This window comes from Ptychodera flava, chromosome 14 (genome assembly GCF_041260155.1).
Source record: "Ptychodera flava strain L36383 chromosome 14, AS_Pfla_20210202, whole genome shotgun sequence".
Classification (NCBI taxonomy): Eukaryota; Metazoa; Hemichordata; class Enteropneusta; family Ptychoderidae; genus Ptychodera; species Ptychodera flava.
In genome coordinates, this window is record NC_091941.1 from 10857761 (window position 1) to 10879903 (window position 22143).

Sequence of the window (22143 nt, forward strand, 5' to 3'; positions counted from 1 at the left end):
TAAATACAGAAAATCGAGCAAGTCTAATCCCTTTCTTTCAAGTGCATTTGACTGATACAAGATCAACTAGTGAAGGTCCAATATAACAAATTTTCACAGGTTTGTCTACATCAAGACCATTATTTAAAACACAACATGATTATCACCGAATTGCCTTGCCAAGTTTAACATAAGTGTAAAAAGAGCGTGATTTACTGAGTCTGATGTGGAAATCTAAGAGCAGTTTCAAACTTGACTGGAGTATCTCAATTTTTACGCTGATTTTGTCACGAAAAGGGGATAAACTGGATATTATCCTTGGTAACAATAGTCATTCATTTAACAACCAAAGAACAGATTACACAAATTTGTTTTCCCTTGAAAATCAATGCCTTTATTCACCTGACCTGAAAATAATTTTGGAAATGGGAAATTACACATTGTCTGAAAGGACCATGTTTACTTGATTTTAAGAGCTTACAAAATCTTCAATGTTGTTTTCTTTTAAATAGATTATAAAATATCTTATAAACTGAGTTGTAAAAACACATTCAGTACAAAATATGTCGTTGCGTGCAAAATACGACTCAATGAAGTTGTTCAAGTACATTCATTCACTTTTCATTTACAAACCGCCTACAGTACCTCATCCCTGAAAATTTCAGCTAAAAAATTAGCAAATATATACAGATAATTACAAACTCTGATAAAATTACATAGATACTCTTATTTCATGTGACCTCTATCATTTATGATTGAATGAACATTGCACACACAGCATGAATCGTCAGCTTGCATCTGAAATAATCTGTCTATAAAACACAGATGGACATACTCTAAAGATAAAAAATGTATTCCATCATTCAAAGCGACATTTCATTCTCTCTGTGTAGGGATAACAAACTGAAATTATTTGGAAGCAAACAGCAATACTAGTGCAATTGCAAATATTTAAATCTCATGGTCTGATTCTCATGATTTGTCTGAAAACAAGTACATCAACAAAATATGTGTATGTGCAAAAATGTCCTTTGGATTTGAATATTTCAGTTGCTAAGGAGACAATAATAAAATATTATAAAATCTGCATTCATAGAGTGTGTGGTGTTTTTTGAGTTAAAATCCCATGGACAATTGGTGAGAAGAAAATGCTGCAAATTAGGCCTGATCCAAAAATATATTTTCTGTAACCTGACTGACCTTAGAAAAACCTGCCAACCATAGATATTTTTTTGTTCATTTTCAAAATAATTTGAGTGAAATCTTTCAATTTTTCACCATATTTTATGGGCCTCAGCCAAGAAAAATAAACATAAAAATACATTCCTCCTACCAACCTACTCTTATTTTCTGAGGCATGTTTCCGAAAACACATTTATTTTTTTTGCCTTACTGTGAAGACTATTCACTAGCTGTCACACCAAAGTACTTTGTTTGAAATAAGTGAAGGCTTTGTCATAACACTGCACATCAAGAAAAAAATCATATAGTAACTTTAAAAATCTACAGTACTCTCTTGTTTTTGTAAAAATAGTCGTGAAAAGCATGTCATTTAGTTTTGACAATATTAATGTCTTGTCCATCTTTGTACGACACCAAAATTTATTTTTTAAATGTCCATAAAAATATGAAAAATGATTTTCATCAAACTTATTTATTTGTGGCTTGGTATACAGAAACAAAGTCCAGTACCACTTTCAAACATCATTATTTCATTGTCTTCCACACAACCTGTACTGTTGGTTCAATGATTTATTTTAAAAGCGTCCTTGTCTAGGGGAAAGAAAGGTTGAATTTTAATTATACTGTATTACCTTAGGGGACCTGAGATTTAGTTAGCCAATCCTCAAAATAAGTGCTTGTAATGGGTTGTCTGATATAGTAAAATGAATTGCCCCTATGAAATGTTGAATTACAATCTACATATAACAAAGTTTGATCATAGCATACTAAAGTCTTGCAAACTCATCTCATGCAAAAATATGTTGAGCACCACAACTAGAATGGATGAAGTACTATTATTTGAGTTTAAACGGTATGAACTGGGACAGTCCCTCCACAATTGTGGAGGGACTGTGGTACTCCCAAGTGCAATTTTTTGTATGCCATTTTGATCCCCCCTCCCCCTGTGTTAGTCATCTTCCATGTCACTCTGTCTAAAGTCACACACAAACTCTGGACCATTGTCATTTTCTTCATCATCGTTTGAATACTCTGACTGTTTTCTGAACCTTTTATTTGCAGAAACTGGTATCACATTGATCACCGGATTCATGGAGTACAGATATATCGCAAAAGACACGACAGCAATAGCTAAAACAGTGAAGACATCAATTTTTATGCCAAATATAATCCAGCAGAGTACAGCTGTAAACATCAATTCCATGGCACTGGCAAATGTCTTCAAGATGGAATTCAGAGAACGGAGGAACAGACTAGTTACTATGCCAACGGCTGCGTAGTTTATTATGATTGCCACGACTTTGACCGTCAATATTGAACGAATGCTTTCTTCGGTATAGGCGTTTCTCAAGTCGCCAGTGTAGGCAAGAACAAGCAGATTACAAGCAATGGAATCAAAGTACATGAATATATTCTGCATCCAAATATCCACGGATCCCTGTTGCCCCTTCAGGAGATACTCATTGTAGACCCCGGCAAAACATGAGCAAAACACCTGCAGCAGCATCAGGACTAAGTTACTGCTGACGTGGAAGCTTCCTGATTGTCCGCCGAACGTCACCAGGTCTTTCATGGTTATGTCTTGTTTCAGCTGTTTGATGAGGCAACCCAGAGTGAGTAACAGCAATGACAACCATTGTCTGGAACTCAGTATTCGATTGAATAAGAGCTGCAATGGTAAGAAAGGTGAAAGGTCAGCTTCATAATCACAGACGGAAAAGCAAACCTTGAGATTTTTCGCTGCTTCTTGGAAATTTTTTGTTGCATTCATGATTAAACCTTGTCGACAAAATGACCGAGGCTTTGTAAAAATGCTCTGCATTTGATGACAAGGCATGGAAAATGCACATTTGTAAATAATTTTTTTTCAATCATTTTCATATCACTGGATTTTTTATATCACTGTAAATATTCAGTGAAAATATCAGTGTCTGCATACAGTTTCATTTTGGTAATCTTAGGTAAATCAGAAGGCACAAGAATAAACTTTGATGAGCATCAACCAAGTTTTATCTTTGTACATCATAAACCACATTAATCATCAAGCAATTGCATTTCAAACATAATAATGATACATAATTATTATTACAGCAATTACAAGTATCGTCAATTACTATTATTCTTTATTGTATAAATTACACACTATAATTTTGATCTGTACATATTATAAAATTGATTCCTACTAATGACAGTGTTGCTGATTCTCAGGATATTCAGGGTATAAAATACCAAAAGCACACTACTACATATTCTTTTTTACTCTAACACAGGAAGCTTAACATTTCATCATAGACCCCCCAAAAATCCATAGAGGGTCTATGGTTTCATTCATAAAGTAAAGCCCCATGGGCTCCAGTTTACATTGTCAAGCAAATGCTAACACCAAGGGCTTTCTCATTTACCTCTGCAGTCCAATGTACTTTTTTCTGAGTAGGTTACTACGTACAAAAGCTGTTAACTCAGCTCAGTAGATAAAAGACCAAATTTCCATGTGACATGTATAGTTACCATAGAGTACCCTATTGGTAAGGTGAATGCCGTAATTAGATACCTTTCATAACCAAATCAAGTGTACTAGGGAGAAGGACGGGAGGCTTGCCAATTAAGACTTGAAAGAAAATTTACAAAAAAGTTGATAATGAATGTATGGCACCAACAATATTTGGTTTGTTTAAACCACATTGTAATTGATCAGGATTACAGTCTGTCACAGAAACTTGCCCTACTTTACGTCGGTAAATTCACCAGACTTTTTGCAGGGTTTTTAAAAAGGTTGGGATACAGCAATGGTAATTAATATGGACGAGGGTCAAAGTAGACAATAATCATAGCAATTTTGTCCATTTCATGCAGAAATATTTTATCCTATTGAAATCAGTAATTTTATTCATCTGGTGCTGTATGATTATTCAATGAAGCCACATTCCATGGGATTATACAGTGTAGCTGATGTGTACCAAAAGAACAATGCAATGAAATAACATGAAAATGAATAGAAATTCATTGTTATCAATAGAGATGATACATGTAACTTCCATTTTGTGTCTTGCATGAACAATTAGCTACTTTTTCTGCTTCGTATTGAAAAGCTGATTTCATGAAATGCTGTTCTTGCAGTGGATGGATGATAAAACCACTTTCCTTTTTTTTGCAAGAAATGTGGCAACTATTTTTCATTTTGCGTGTAACATATGACTATGTACTTTGCATAGAAAAGAACAAGACTTGCACTATCGTAATGTGACACAGTTCGCTCATTCCATTAGAGTAGTAACAGTTACCGGTAGAGACAATGAATAGCAAGTATTGCTGTATAGGAGGAAAATCCTCCCAGTGTAAAACCAACAACTGGTAGCGTGTGCAAACTATTGGGTCTCTTTTTCCGATACTATTATTTGAACAAAAACAGACAAATATTTGCCCCGAGCACAGACAGTCGTTTTTTTCTACTTTCCACATTTAAAGCTATGAGGTACGCTGAATAACTGACGCAGTGACCTCCTCCACTGTATTGATTTAGAGATCTGATGAGTGAGGATTTAATTAAAGAAAAACACCAGATGATCAGTCAGCCGTAATTTAGATAACAATATATCAATGATAGACTCATGAGAAGATTGACTGCATTCAGTGACAGAAATTTCTCCAAGCTGTCCCTTTAGACATTCTCAAAGACACATGCCTCATCGCTTAACACAAGACACAATGAGACCAGACAAGGTCTCCTAGTGAATAAACTTTCTTTTGTGTGTCTGACAATCGAGGGTAAACCTTTGAAAGGAATTGCTACTGATGAAATACATGAACTCTCTTTGACTCCTGCTTTCATTGTTTGCACACTTTGACCACATTTTTATCCAGGCATGTTTTACCAACTCATATTCAACTATTGAAACAGTTACCTTGAAGTAGGACACTAAACTCACAATTCTGTTAACTATTTAGGACAGAAAGTGACCGAAGACCTGGAAAACTGGATCATTTATTACACACCAGAATACATATCATGAGACTTACAATCCACTGTAAATATTACAGACTTCAGATAAACTGTTCAGCAAATCTATTATCAAGTTTTGGCCAAAGTTTCCAGTTTTATCTCACATATTTTCACCTTCTGTGCTCATTCAGCATTAATAGTACTCTGATCTTAGTATTCATTCATCATTGCAGAAAAAAAAACAGATTTGCAAATTCAAGTTTACAAGAAGCTAACCTGAAATGTGATTCCTGTGACAACAACTCTGAATTGAAGGAGAAGGTAGTAGGTGGTAGGATCGTACTCAGCCAAGTTCACAAACTGCAGGTTGTTGTAAAGACAGTACAGACCAGCTGGTACAAAATACAACAGCAACACTGGAATAGAAAAGTCACAAAGGAGACAGAGTAAATAATACATTTGATGTTATGAGAACATCCCACAAGAATTATGAGAACTGTGGTACAAATATATGGTGGTTTTCACCTGATACAGATGAATTTCGGTGAATATTGTCTTGGCACAGTGAAGCATCAATTTGAAAAGCATTAATATTTCATAGCATGTTTGGGGTCATTGCACTTTTTACAAAACATACTTCAAGAAGATGGAAAAAGTGGGTCAACCATAAGAAGCACACAAAGGATACATGGTGCGCTTTTTGTCATGATTTATAAAAGGGGCAGGTTTTTTCATCAACTGTTTCTGAGTAGATTGACTAGCTCACCATGAGGGAAAGATTCTTTCAACAATGAAGCATTTCATATAGATAAAATTCACAGAAAAGTTGCATACCTTTAACATTTCTTCTTATTTCTGAAAATACTTTTAAAAAAGAGTTACTGAAAAAGGAGAACATAAAATCAACAACATTTAATCAGTCACTTTTAAATTAGAAATAACTCTTATTTTTATTTGTTAAAGTGTGAAAAATTGATGTTAAAAATACCAGCAACTTGTGCTTGTAGATACACTAAACAAGTACAAGATGCAGTCTGTATCTATGGCCCTGCACAATAATTTCTCATTTATAGTACAGAAAATGTTTGTGATAAATTGGAAGTTTTGAAAATTGTGGTCTTGGACCAAAATACACAGTGCAGCAATGAAGCTATTCTAAAATTATATTTCCCAAAAAGCTAGCTACCATAACATTCTGAAAATAACAATAATGGCTTGGAATCTAATATTATATAGGGCTCAGCCCTTGGTGTCGCGCCAGGGGTTATTAAAGATTGGCAATGTTATTTGTATTGATTCATCTGATTCATGATAAACTGTAATTGTTACTTCATAAACGTTTATATGACAACTACAGGTATGCCCAGTTTCCCTCTGATGAAAGCAGTTCACGTACGTACACGACGTCAAACCCTGCAGCAAGGCAGGTATAGATTTTCTGTAGCGTGTAAAAATTTTGGACAAAAATTGGCAATTTTTACAATGATAACAGCCTATTGCGATAAACAAGGGACGTATTATGCAATCATTATCATTGCAATGGTAACCGCACTGCCCACCTTCCACTTGCAAGCTGAAAACTATAGCATTCCGTCTAAAAACTGGCAATTTTTTAATCAAATTAATGACACAGGGGGCGCTCTTCTATAATTAAATCCCAGCATTCTTTGCGTATGCCCTGTTCATATGCACGACAGTTTTCTCCCTTTATCTATATTAACGATATTTTGTATCAGCGACAAGGTGCATAATAACATTTACTCGCTAATAAAAGAGGTATATTTTATAAAAGGCATGTTATATAATAGTAATTTGTTTCGTTTTTGTTTATTTACGAGTACTCAAAAAAAACAACATGGCGGCGCCCATGAAAGAAGGGTACACTTCCGGTTACTCGCATAGTATATTATGAATAAGCGCATGCGTAGTCAGTAAGCCGCTGGCGCGACTATTACTTGTTTTCATCAAGCATTGTATTCAACTTTGCAAACACATTAATGAACTTTGGACGTTGGGATATAAAGATTATCAGATAAAGTATCAGATAGAGGATCTAAAGATTAAGGACTTGAAGATTTAAACTGGACTTTGGAGGATTAATGAACAAGAAATGTATTATTATCTTTTATAATCATAAAATTTAATGATTGCATTCAATGTGCATGTTTGTATCAAAAGGATTAATATCATGCTTTCCTTTTTAATTGAAAGTTTCAATAGGCCCTATTAAGTGCAAATTTGGTTCTTAGTGTGTTACAATACTGAATCAAGGTTGTAGATTTATATCAATTAAACATCAAGATGTAAGAGATTATTAAAATGGTCTATTGCCAATCACTTAGGATTGACCTCCATTGAGTGAACTTTGTATCTTTTGATAAAGAGTAATATTCAAGCTAATTTACAGTTGATTTTAAATCCGCCATTGGCAACATTCAAACTCAGATGAATAAATTTTTTGTGATACTGGTTCTAGTCTCCATTTATTGTCATAATCCCTTATCGTGCCATGTCCTTGACATTACAATACAATAGTGTCAAAGTTTTAAACTGCATGCATCACTAAATATGTATATTTTACCCTCTTGTATCGTGACAAGTCCAAACTTGTCAAAAGAAACAATGTACATGATTATTCAAGACGCTATTATCTCTGCAATGTATGTTCACAACCTGAACAACTTGCATGCAAAGATACGAATACATTATGGCAGAAGTGTGGTTCATGCAAAGAACAAAATGTAATACTGAGCAGCTTTACCCTACACTGCTCTGCTCAGAATGTTAAATGGCAGACAAAAACATAATTGGCATGCAGCTCTAAATCAATTCACCTAATCATGTAACTCCAAGCACCTAATCTTTAACTAGTAATATTCATGTCATTAAAACAAGGAAAAGATTTATTGGAATATCGCATGGTAGAACACATAATGGCACATACCTTCTTACAAATAACACAACTGCTGTTACCAGCTTTGTACATTCCGTCATTAAAACAACTGTCGTGGTGTTATATGGATATTTATTATTCTCATCCTTTGTGGCTGTCACCAATATACCTGAAGGAAAAATGAAGGATTGCAGAAAGAATACCTGTAAATTGAAATTGAATTTTTACTGTGGCATGACAATTTTTGTGTTATTGAGTGTCTTACTGGTATTATCAAATAGCAGGGTAGAGTGGTACTATTTCGATTATAGTACTGTAAGTAAATTTGCACTGATGATAATATGCCACAATTGCCGTATGAAAACCATTCAGATTTTGGTGTTCAAAAACATGCCCGTGGTTTTATTTTTGCCAGAAGATATTTCTATGATTTTTGATGACCACTGACCCAAGTGCCATGATCGAAATGCCACAGCACAACTTGTGAATGCATGAAGCCCTATGTGTTTGTTGGGATTGTTTAGCTGTTAGCTAAGTATCGAAATGCCACAGCACAACTTGTGAATGCATGAAGCCCTAAGTGTTTGTTGGGATTGTTTAGCTGTTAGCTAAGTAGACTCTACTACTACTATACTAGGCGATGTAGCCAACAGCCGAACATTGCAAAGATATACATACATAGCATGGTTCCTACCGGACTGTGCATAGGGCTATTAATTTATGGTTTATGAGGAAGTATAATTAACCAATTTGATTTTTTGTCAGCTTTTCAAATATCTTAACTTGTTCAGGGACGGTCCCTCCACAAACCATGGCTTGAAGAAACCATGAAGAGGTTTAAGGTCAACTTAAAGGACTTTCATTGGCCACAGGCCTGTTTTAATGAGTGGAACTATGGAGGTAGTACACAATTGACCTCATACTTCCATGGTGGAACCGTCACCTCAACCCCTGGGCCCTCATACCTAAATTTCCTTTGGTATTGAGGAGACATTTATTCGATGTTCATAGCACTTTGGTGGACTTTAGTTGAAGACAAATGCCAGGAGCACACCATGTACCAAAAACCTTCATGGCAAAGAGTTGGCTGATGCATATGTGTACACTGCGAATCTTCAGCTAGGCTGCGGTGTCTGCATTTTGTATATCAAAACAGCCAAATTATTGTTTCAAAGTAGGCTGATTTTCTCACAGAAACACCCTCAGTTCTCGCAGGCAAGTTGCATAGTACGGTATATTCAGTCAAATGTTGTCACATAACATGAAAAGTGTGATGAGGTTGAAGTGACTAGGGTACTCGGGTCGAGGTGATCATTAACCAGTGTGAATTACTGGGGTCAAAGGAGTGACCTGCTCCTATATGAAAGTACTTATTCCTGTAAGCCCTTATCAGCCCTGCCATACATGTGACTCAAATCATATGTCTATGCTCAAATGTATGGCAGGGCTGATAAGGGTTCACTGAACATGAGTGTTCCCACAGGTCCGTGGAGCAGCAACTCCCCTTCTCTCTATGCATGTAGTGATGTACACCAGCAACTCCGGACACCTCTGAGTGTTCCTATGCATGGCCTTGCTATTCAAGGCTGTGTGTGTGCAAGTATTAGAAATAAACTTGTCAAACGTAGTATTTACAAACTAACACAACAAAGGTCGATACATGAGGCAACACCGTACTAGCATTAATGTGCAGGACTTGTATACCATGAACAAGCCGGGCCCGGAAGCCGGGGATGCTACACTTGAGTCCGGCTTCAAGGACAGGAACAAGCGCAAGCAAGCAAGATAATATATGGGCATGAAGACTTTACAATGTTACCTACCCTGATTGACAAATAAGGCAATGTACGCCACGAAAATGGCGGCACTGAGGCGTGTTGGAAATAAGTTTGCTAGTCTTGCCATCTCGCCAGAGGAACCAGTACTGTCACACATTTTCGCCTGTACTGTTTGTTTTGCTGGCGGCACTGATGGAGCCAAGTTCTTGCCACACAAGTTTGAAAGCGTCACACGAGTCTCATGACAACGGGACCACAAGGGCGAGAAGCATGCCATCCATGCACGAATGCGTTCTCCGTAATTGTATTACCGATACGAACACTTGCTGCCTTGAGCGGAAGAACTATGCATAGACACTAGCTAGGTAAAATGACACAGACTTCTCGCGATCGCCAATGACACCATTGGCAGCAGACCACGAAACCAAAGCCTCATGCATCCCCTGCTACCCATTTCTACAGCTGGCTGCGCTTATTTTCGTGAACAGCGCAGCCAGCGGTAGAAATGGGGCATAGAACCAGACTACGAGCCCAGCTGAACCACAGGGAACTCTGAACAACGGTAAACAAGTACATAAAAAATTTAAAAAATAAAAAATGGAAAAAAACGGTCAAGAAAGAAAATAAGTGGATAGAATAGACACAAATAAACTAAACAAAAACAAACAAGTAAACAAACAAAGATACATCCCTTGGAACTTTCCCCCTAAGGCTGCGTTCACAAATAACGATTGGGGGGGGGGGGCTGGAGGAATCTCGATTGAAATCTTATTTTTTTTCAGATCCCCCCCCTAAGTACCCTAAAAAATTTTCAAATGCCCCCCTCTATATGGTCAAATTTTTTCAAGTCCCCCCCCCCCAACTATCACAGGCCCGCATATTTGTAAAGGATGTGAGCGCAGAAAAAATAAACATGTATTGCGCCGTTCTGTTCACAGGTGTTCAACATTACCTTCATTAGCACTTTGTATAGTCACATCCCCAAGGCAAGTTCTTTAAATGCATCAGTTAATTTTTTAGATTTATTGGTCTAAAAGCCAACTTGAGTTATGCCAACTCTGGTCAGGTCAATTGCTCCTGTTGAAGAGCACACAAAATGCAATCATGAGAGAGTAGGAAAATTGTGAATTCTGGCTAATTGGCGTATTGCACAGTGACCTACCAAAAATTGTTTCAAAACTACAAGACCTATATGAATTAGATGCTACTCAAAATTGACAATACCGGAAGGTTAAAATATTCCATCAAATAAATGTTTTAATCTCTGAAATTTTGGGTGTGATAATTGCAAATTTGGTTAAAAAATAAATAATTCCATTTGGTCACATATTTTTTCTTTTAGTCTTTACTATTCAAAGTTTTACTTCTGTATCATTTTATAATAAGAGTGTGAAAATTTAGAAAATCAAGCATGGTGACCCCATCTTTTTTCTTTAATATTTGATTATTCTCATATGCCAGAATTCAAACATTTCTATGTTTTCTTCCTTGTGTTGCTCTCTGGCCTGATCTTGTGTACAAGTGAGTTTCATTGTCATGAGTGTCATTTGACCAAAACTCTTCTTCAACTACCATGTACATCAGAGTCAGAGCTGTCTCTGTCACTGTTCAGGTATGCAGTGACAGTGACACTGCAGTAGCAGGGTAGTATCTGATAGTGACACTACCCGTAGGCAGTAGCTGTATTAACTTTGATAATTTTGACAATATTTTTGTTCAGTTTTACAACTGCGTTCTTGTTCTACTCTTACAGCATGTTGAATTGTCCAGTATTCAGCTTGCTATCACAGCCTATGTATGTGTACCATGCATTTGTATCACTGACAACTGACTGTCATTCTGGACTCCAATTAAATTATCACCAAATACATATTTATATTTATATATACAGGCTTTGTCGACAAACTAAATATTGTGTGTTTGAGCATGCTGTAGGGAGATAGCAAGAAACTGTAGTTGCTATATTGCATAGAAATATTGCAGAAATCATTAACAGTTGCAGCTTCTGCCCTGTTACAAGGCTCAAGTTTGTTTTTTACGACAAATAACACGTTAAGATTTTTTCGAGATAAAAGTCATATGTGACAAAATGGTTCTAGATTTTGTTAAATTATTACTAACATTACAACATTTTGATGACATAAAAATAGTATTCATTTTTCATTGAATTATCTACAAAAACTTGGAATTGGAAAATGTAAAACTCAAAAGGGACCCAAAAATTTTCAAGTCCCCCCCCTATCGGTAGAGCAAAATTTTCAAGTCCCCCCTCCACTACCCCAAAAATTTTCGAATCCCCCCTGAATTCCTCCAGGCCCCCCCCCCTAACCGTTTTTTGTGAACGCAGCCTAAGCCTCTCGCGCGTTTTCCCCTTGTTTTTTTTTTTCAATTCTGCCGTCAGATATCCTAGTGAAAACCCCGTCATGATATCCATCTAAACTAAACAATACTACATGGTTGAATACTGTTACAGCAAGAACTTTTATAACTATATATTTTGTTGTGACTTTGAATTTCATTTTGTTGGTTTCACCTTTTTCAACTATAATGAGAGTACCGGATACTTCAGGATTTGAAAGGTCTTGACTATTGATGTGTTTTTGTAAATTTTACAAATACATGTGTTGATATTCAACTTTTCTAAGTGTGGGGTGGGGGGGGTTCAGTTAAAATTTCTGTGTTAGAGAGGGTGAGCTACTCAAATTCATCATGGTTGACAGGGGGTTACTCAAAGTTTCAGAGCTTCGATGAAATTCCTCCGACCCCTAGCCCGTAAATAATGACGTCTTCCTAAAGGTGATTTTGACTGGCCGATGTTACATTTTGAGGGTCGAATTATTTTATTTTGTTGGTTTTGGACTTAAAACCGATTTGCTGTGTCAAAACTTTTATTCCTTGTACAACTACCGAGGCTCAGCCTTCGGTCCACACTTCGATCCAGGTCCTTCGATCGACTACCAAAGCAACGTTGCGAGCACCTGCGGTCCAGCCCACAGGTCCCGCTACCAAACCCTCCAGGTTAGCGATCGAAAACGTCCGTGTTGAGCTGTGTGGCTGTAATTTTTCTGTCGTAGTATAGTACGCCCGCCCTCACACGGCACATTTTGTATCAAATGCAGATAGCTTGATTTTGCGTCTACCTGTACGCGCTAGTGACACGTTCGTTCTGTCGCATCATATTATTGATATTTTAACATCTGACAAAACTAAGTTAATCAGCAGCTGGACAAATCAGTAACAACTAAAGAAGTATTATCAGCAATTAGAAATTTAAAAAGTAAAAAGCAACAGGATTGATGTGTTTTGTATAGAGTTTGTTAAAACATGGTTCTCCCTTTCTGTGTAAACCCTTGGCTAAATTATTTAGGCCTAATGCAGTTTTAGATACATCAAACTTTCCAGATATCTGGAATACGAGCATTAGGAAACATTTATTTAAAAAGGGAGATAAACTTTGTATTTTCTCTGTGGATGGTTCCACCAGCAGCCATTTTCATGTGTTGATCACGTTAAATTGAGCGTGGAAAAGGAAATATGGCGATAACTGTGGAAGTTGTGGTGTAAAGTCGCACGATGAAATTTTATAAGTCATGACATAGCCACAGATGATTTTTATTTGTCTATGGTCAAAAAATAAGGGCTTATTTTGTTGCAAAAAGTAATACCGTGGATGCCATGCGTCGGGCGCCTTCACATCATGCTCTCAATCGACTCTGAGCGCACTGTCATATTTCTGATTACAAGAAAATTGTACTTTCCACTTGATGTTCTTCTGAAATTCTGTACTTTCCTTGTGTATTTATGTAAATGTAGTATTTTTGTATTCTCTCAATATTTGAGACACCTTTTATAAGGCTTGAGGGCAAGCCTTTGTGGGAGAAAGAACGATGTCATGTTTCTATAATTTGTACCGATTACTGTAAATCTTCATTCTAATAATTCGCCAAATTTCAACATTTCGCACGATTAACCGGAGGTGTAATTCTTCGAAATTGGCGGCAAATTACATTTTCAAGTCTCTTTTGTTTAAATTCAATGGCAGCGCCATTCCAGGCACCCGCGTGTCTCGTGAATTCCTATGATTATCCATGGAAAGTCTCACGCAAGGTTGGACAATAGACAGACAATGTTAGTCGAACTTTAACAGAACTGTAGCTGTTAAGTATCACTTTTCATATTTTCACAGCTTGGATTTAAAAACAATGGTGTTGTGACATGTCTCATGCATACTAAGTATTAATCATTGTGAAACTAGCGTTGGTAAGTTTTCTTGTCGACAAAGTATTGTAAATTTGAGAGTCAGACTTTCTGGGGGCCTTGGAGTTAGCATATCTCCAGGCTCTCGGAGCTAAGAGTTGCCCCAGGCAGCCATCATGCTGACCTGGGGAAATAAAGTTTCGAGCGCAACGTTAATTCTTGTGTCGCCTGATCTATATAGTTACTACATTTACGCGTACTGTGGTCTGAAGTTCCCCTTAATCCTGATTCAGAACAGCAAGAACAGTTTCTTTACAAGATTCAGAACAGCAACAACACTTTTTTACTTTTGATATGGTGGAGAACTAAAACCCGGTTGCAATATCTACCAAATGTGGTGTTTGGTCGATCCTCGAGCTGAAAAGCGAGTCGTTCTGCCAAAATCTGAGCTGCATGATTCCCCGAAAACGAAGAAAACGAAGCCAAAGCTGGATGGAATTTCCCGATAGAACTGCGAGAAGCGAGTCGCTCCCGGACACCTGAGTGAAATTCCCCGGATGACATAAAGGATGGAGAATGCAGAATTCAGACCAAAAAAAAAAGATCACAGGAGAAAGTGATATTTACAGAGGCAAGCTGAATCATTCAACCCAAGGAAGCTAGCGAAGAACACGTCAAGGTAGATCAACCGTGAGAAGATAACAGTATTAACATTTTGAAGGGTGAGCAGATTTGAGATTTGTCGAAGTTGAACAAGAGAACTGTGTATGATTTGATAGTACATTCACCATTTTGCGATCATCATACCTGCTCTGTCCCGAGGGAACGACATCTTTTCGATCAATGCAGACGACATGTCCACATCTCTGCCGCCATGTCGTCTGCATTGATCGAAAAGATGTCGTTCCCTCGGGTCTCTTTTGGTATACATCTGTCGTCATTTGGCTAATATGTGTACAGTGCACCCACGGATGGTTTCCGACATGAAAATGATGATAACATCATCAATTTGTACCTACTTCACAATAAAATTGCCTGCGGTCACGTTTTTGCGAGCCTTGATTCCACAGTAATCATTATTTTCAATATCATTATAGACAATCTTAAAGCTGCTTTACTAACGATTTTGTCCATCCCATTCTAAAGGAAAGAAACAATGTTTCCCTGCAAATTAAGTTAATGTAGTGTTTCATTACATATTTTAAACAATTTTTAATATGACTTCTCTTGTCAAGTCTTCTTAGACATTTTGAAGAAGCTGGAAATATTACAAGAGCATTTTCTTTCCAGTTTCACATACATGTCGATGGAATTGTTACATGCTGGATAACTGATTGGTGGTTCGTCTTTTATCAGGTTGCAACTCCTAATCAATAGTGTCTAGTCATCTAGAAAAGACCTTAGCTGCGGTAACCAAAGGCACATAGATAGCACCATATGCAGGATAGGTCAAAGTATTATTCATGTGTTGAATTGATGTTTCTTTTCCTCATTCAAAACGTTTCAAATTTAACAGCGATGTGTTTTGGCTTTCAGGCTTCTATAAGAAAGATGAAGATGGTAATTTTCTCACATGTGATATCACAAATTATCATCGAATTCTAAAAGAAGAGGGTGAGCAGGCATTCATACGGATGAGTTCACAATTCTACAGCTTTTCTCCTTACTTAATACAATAAGAGCGAATTAACCTTCAAGTAGACAAACTTTGAAAGTTTAATGTTTGTAAATAACAAGATGTATTCACAACTTTTAAGTCTAGTCATGCTTCATTTTTGACCATACAGGTAGAAAACTTAAGTTGTCCGTCTTCATTTTTGATATCACGAGATGATCTGTGCCTTAAATGATTCTGAGGAACATTTCGAGCAAGTAGTAAATCTTTTTTTGAATGCATAGTGAAAGAATATCTGTAATGAAATCTATTGTTACACAAGTACAATATACTATGACAAATATTTACATGCAAATGTGTGCAGAGATAAGTCACTTGGGTATATGAAAATTAAAGAAACAGTTCTTCTAAGAAACAGTTAAGAAGTTAAGAAACAGTTATTCTAAGAAAGTGGCCGATGGGACCGTTCCTCGTCAAACAAGGGGGCATATTCTGTTTATATTTGTTTCAAACAGTGTGTTAATCGATGTGGTTTACCAATGATTAAGAATAACTCATCTATTTTAGCCGACTTTAATTGTTGAATTAAGAGAAAAGATAATTCTTGAATCTTCATCACTTTCCCCGGTACCCGTGAGTGTCAAAGGACGAATATTTCCTTTGTCTCTTTAAACCGGCTCGTCCGATAGTTTCGTCAGTGGATACCCAGATATTTTATTTACTAATCGTTCAAATTTGGCTATGAAGTTTCATATTCGTATGTTCATAGGATTTTTCCTCATATTTCGTGTTAAAAAGGTCTTCTCTGAAATCATTAGTCCGACTTGGTAAAGTGACGATTTTCATAACGAAGCAAGGAATATTCGTGGTTGATGGCATGACTGTGGTAAATTTCGTAAAATGGGTTTAGGATGGCTATCGCCAACCTGGTCTTGTTTTTCGTGTGTGCAACGTCTACGTCACACGTTGACATTGTTTTTCGAGTTAAATTTGCCAAGATTTTCAACTGCGCCACACCGCTAAAAGTGTGTTAATTTTTCGAGGATACACATGCACGGTCTACTGATGAGAAGTGAACACGCACAGCAGTGACATAGGGGTCAGGCAGACTGACTAATATATAGTGACCTGTATGGCTTGAACTTCAAGCAAATTAAGAGATCACAACATAAGCAGTTGGGGTTTGGCGAATATCTGAACACATCTAAAGATTCAATGACCCATCTAAAATGGGATTTACATGTTAAAACTTTGCCAGCATTCAGGAGGAAGGGGTCCAAACTAGTGGGACATTCGAATTTTGTGATTGATTACCATAATTTTTAGCTACGTGATTTTTTTTCTGTGTTCCCTTTATTTATTTTTTTCTGACAAAATATATCAATTTTAACACCTTGCGTATCGTGAACCGCTTTCTTCTTCACCAGTACCCACAAAATACGTGAACGCAGCTTTTCCTAGAACGACGCCCTCTATTGTCTGTGAGAGAAACTTTTCTCTGGCACTCATCATACCAGATATGAACTGGAAATGCTCACGTCTTTCATTATATTTTGCAGTTATGTGTAAATTTTAACCTTTGCCACATGTTTGCAACTTCATTGAAAGCATTATGATCAACGTAATGAACAATAATCACCGCCGATTAGGTCATGAAGTATACAAATATGTAATTAACTAAAATAAAAATATCAAAGTTCTTTTACTGCTGTCATTGTATCACCACTTTATATAGCAAGTGTAATTACCGTTGGCCAAGTCCTTCAAGCCATATATGCCGAGCTGTGAAAGCTCATTAGACATGCAAATTATAAATTAGCTGATGTGAAAATGTGAAATGACTTTTGATATTGTTTTAACCTGGTATAATCATCAATGTACATAGCATGTTTTGCCAACTTTGATCAAGTAAATCCCAGTATATATCCCTAATAAGCAAAGGTCATTAAATATGTAAAGTAGGAATTGGCAAAATGCTTAATGATTTTCAACAATGTTGTATCATGGTATCTGCAATATATGTAGCAAGTTTTGTCAACTTTGGTCAAGTTGATTCAGATATATATATCTCTAATTAGGAAAGTTCATTTAATATGCAAATTAGGAATTGGCTGAAGAGAAAATGCTTAATGACTTCGATAATATTGTATTATAGTGTCTTTAATGTACGTAGCAAGTTTCATCAATTTTGATCAAGTCAATTCAGATAAATATCCCTAATTATGAAAATGCTGAAGTAAAAATGTTTTTTTTTTTGATTTTCAATAATATTATATCACAGCATCTTTGATGTATATAGCAAGTTTCGACAACTACAATCAAGTTAATTCAGATATATATCCTTAATTTGGAAAGTTTATTAAATATGCAAATTGGGAATTGGCTGAAGTAAAAATGTTTAATGACTTTCAAAAGTGTTGTATCATAGTAGCTTCAATACATGTAGCAAGTTTCATCAACTTTGGTCCAGTCAATTTAAATATATATCTCTAGTTAGCAAAGTTCATTAAATATGTAAATTAGGGATTGGCTACAGTTGAAACGCTTAATGACTTTTAATAATGTTAAATCATAGTATCTTTAATATACATACCAAGTTTGGTCGATTTTGATCGAGTCAAATCAGACATATATCCCTAATTAGGAAAGTTCATTAAATATGCAAATTAGCAACTCTCTTTCATGTCACCCCTTAATGGTTCCCACTACTGATATATCTTGGTGTGATCAACATTTGTAACAAATCTTATCAAATTGTGTGTAGTCGTTTTTAATGAATATCCGTTTTTTCTAAAATCATTAATTATGCAAATGAGCAAAAAGCATGCAAGCCAGACCCACCAAAAACTAATCAGTTCTTGCCATTTGCTAACTGAATCTATGTACCAGATTTGATTCTGATCTGATGAGCCGTTTTTGAGATATTGGACCAACAGACAGACAGACAGACAGACAGACAGACAGACAGACAGACACACGGACACACAGACAGACAGACAGACAGACAGACAGACAGACATTGCTACGACATATGCTCACGTGTGTAAACACGTGAGCAAAAAATGAATTCGCTGCTCGGTTTGATTGTCAAGATAAGATGGCAACAAGGAGATTTAAAGTTTCATCGAAAACAAATTTTGGCGATTGGGATACAGCCTTAAGGTAATATGCACCTCGAAAGTGAAGACTTAAACTTTTGCTCTAACTTTCCTCAAGGAATCTTTCAGTCATTCTCTTTCAAAATCAAGAATAAAAATAGGGGGTCACCGTGCAAATTTTTGTACGTGCAAATTTTTGTACTAGAGAAACAAATTATTCAAGATTTACCGATATTAGAAATTCAAAATGGCCGCCATCCCTGTGTTTACTCTATGGAGAAAAATAAAAATTTTTGAATTTCGTAAAACTAAGCCGGTGAAAAGTTTTCTTTCACCAAGAGCTTTAAAATGAACCCCCACATGTGGTATATCAGAAGAGAATTGTAAAAGTTTGAGAGTCCGAATGTCTGTCCCCGAGGTGCGTTCTACCTTAAGCGTCTCGCTGACCACATGAGCATTGGATCTTGTTCTGTTAAAATTTTCAACTCCGCAGAGAATATGCAGTGGCGTTATATTTTAATGAAAAACAACACTCTATGTATTAATTAACACATTCGCATGATATGCAGATTAGTCATATTCGTCATTTCATTACCAAGGAAATGTGTCAGATGTTTGTTGATGCCTTTATGACATCAAAACTTGATTACAGTGTAATGCATTTCTGTGTGGTTTATGATCAGCATCCATTCTTCCCCTTCGGCGTGCCCAGAATTCTGCAACTTGAAATCAGACCATATTACTCCCATTCTCAAGGAATTGCACTGATAAACGTACAATGCAGAATCCAGACCCTTCTTTAGCTCTGAACAACGCTGTTCCTGCCTATACATCTGACCTGATCCATCCCAAAGCTTCATCAAGAGTTATTCGGTTTAATGAAAAAATTCTACATCGTGTACCACGGACTGACTAACTGGAAAACATATGGCGATCGATCTTTCTTTCTCGCGCACCCACATCCTCTCCTGAAACAGTGTCCCATAAGTAGTACGCCAATCACTCAGTATTGATACTTTGAAGAAGAACATCACAATTCATCTGTTCAATAGAGCATACTGAACAACTTTGCTTTGACACTGTAAAGCGCCATTGAGCACGACTATAGGTTATGGCGCTAGGCGCCATAGATTTCCATTTGGTTGATTGATTGGTAAGCGCCTATAAGAAGTTTTTCAAATAAGCAATGTGCTTGTAAAATATTGATCTGTACACTGACGTCCTTTCTATTTGGCAACTGCAACTTGCAATAACAGTATGATTTATAAAGCATATGATCACAATAACACAAATACTAGGTATTCATATGTGACAGAAGTGACAGCAAATGATCTAGTGAATGAGCTACAAACATAGGAAGGTTATCCAGTCTTCATCAAAAATATGTCCATGATTATCCTTTTTTTTTTGCTAGGTTGGCCAGCCGTTGCGGTCAATTCCAGCTGCAGTTAGTTCTGCTCGGCATATTGTCGGTAAGCATAGTAGTGTCACTATCGAACTGTGGTTTTTGTAGTTGTATCAGTGGACAATATCTATCACCTCAAATCAGTCCATAGCTCTCTGAATACCTGCTGAAGGTGACGATGTTACATGCAAGTGACGTTTGGCTAAAGAAGCTAATTTGTATGCACAAAAAAATATGTTCTATAGGCATGTAAAAACTGTATATATATATATATATATATATATATATATATATATATATATATAATATATATATATATATATATACATATATATATATATATGATATATATATATTATATATGTATATATATATATATATATATATATAATATATATATATATATATATATATATATATATATATAAGTTAGAAGAGATCACGTCGTAACATCATCTGGTTCAATCCACCCTTCAGCAAAAGTGTTGAGACAAACATCGGAAAAATATTCCTCCGCCTCATCGAGAAGCACTTTCCCAAATAATCCAAGGTGCACAAAATGTGCAACAAGAAAAATGAAATCAACCGGTGATAAATCATTGTTGCGTCGATTTAGAACAGCTAAGAACAGAGTCAGTAGACTCGTTAGGATCGCCAAATCTGAGTTTTTCAAATCAAAACTAAACGAATGTGGGAATAACAGTAAAGTTATTTGGAAAACCTTGAAGAATTTGGGCATGTCTTTGAGAAAATCAAAAGCAACTTTGACTAACATTAGCTTGGTCATAGGTGACAGTCTATGTTTTGATAAGCATAAGGTTGCAAAGAAATTCAATGATTACTTTTGTAATATATCTTCAATACTGGTTGATAAATTACCACAGGCGTCTGGTAAATATGGCCCCGATCATGTTAAACATTATTACAACAAGAAAGGTGTTGAACAAAATTCTTTTCAACTGTCCATAGTGGATGAAAACGAGGTTTTGAAACATATTTTAGCTTTAGACGTACATAAGGCAACTGGTTTGGACAACATTTCTGCAAGATTCCTCAGGGACGGTGCGGAAGAGATAGTCACACCATTGACGCATATAATCAATCTTTCTATTCGTCAATGTATTATTCCCACAGATTTCAAATGTGCAAAAGTGATGCCAATCCACAAGAAAGGTGATAAGACTTTTGAGGGCAACTATAGGCCCGTGTCAGTTCTATCAGTTGTCTCAAAGGTTTTAGAGAGAATTGTATTTGACCAACTGGAAGCATATTTAGCGAAGTATAATTTGTTGTATGAATTCCAATCAGGTTTCAGACCGGGTTATTCCACAGACACCTGTCTTATTCACATCACAGATCATATCAAAGATCAAATTGACCGGGGTAATCTGACGGGAATGGTTCTCATTGACCTTCAAAAAGCATTTGACACTGTTGACCATGTCATTTTGTTGTGTAAACTAAAAGCTATGGGCATGACAGATGAGGCCATTGATTGGTTTAAATCATATTTGACAGGTAGACAACAGGTGGTTAGTGTAAATGGGTTTACATCTTCGTTAAATCAGGTCAATTGCGGTGTTCCCCAAGGATCGATATTAGGCCCGCTTTTATTTTCGCTATATGTAAATGACATGTGTTCAGCTGTTGATTGTAAACTCTCTCTTTATGCCGACGACTCTGCATTACTTGTATCGGATACCAATGTCTGCGCAATACAAAACAGATTAAATCTGGATTTGAACAATTTAAATGAATGGTTGATCGATAACAAGCTATCACTGCATCTTGGTAAGACAGAGTCAATTCTATTTGGGTCTAACCATAAATTACGAAGGTGTTCCGAACTTTTCATACGTGTAATAACACAAAAATCGTTGCGAGGGATGTCGTCAATTACTTGGGAGCTGATTTAGATAAAACATTATCAGGTGAGAGTATGGCCTGGCAAGTGATTCACACGGCAAATTCCAGATTGAAATTTCTCTACCGTAAACGTCATTTTTTGGAAACTAATTAAGAAAACTCTTGTCAAATGCCTTGATAAATTGTCTGT

General features: G+C 36.4%; 1 protein-coding gene and 1 long non-coding RNA gene across 2 annotated transcripts; one reads left to right on the forward strand and one right to left on the reverse strand.

The window, feature by feature from the left end:
• Positions 1-346: 346 nt before the first annotated feature.
• On the reverse strand, positions 347-10265 carry LOC139149322 (UDP-galactose transporter senju-like). The gene is made up of 5 exons (XM_070721033.1): positions 9818-10265; positions 8046-8163; positions 5936-5982; positions 5378-5517; positions 347-2830 (listed from the first exon to the last, which is right to left on the reverse strand). Exons 1-5 carry the CDS (start codon positions 10047-10049, stop codon positions 2111-2113), a joined length of 1257 nt encoding a protein of 418 aa, XP_070577134.1. The 5' UTR covers positions 10050-10265; the 3' UTR covers positions 347-2110.
• Positions 10266-14082: 3817 nt separating this feature from the next.
• LOC139149323 (uncharacterized) lies at positions 14083-21927 on the forward strand. The gene is made up of 3 exons (XR_011556097.1): positions 14083-14691; positions 15506-20154; positions 21222-21927. It is a non-coding gene; the product is annotated as an uncharacterized lncRNA (long non-coding RNA).
• The last annotated feature ends 216 nt before the right edge of the window (positions 21928-22143 follow it).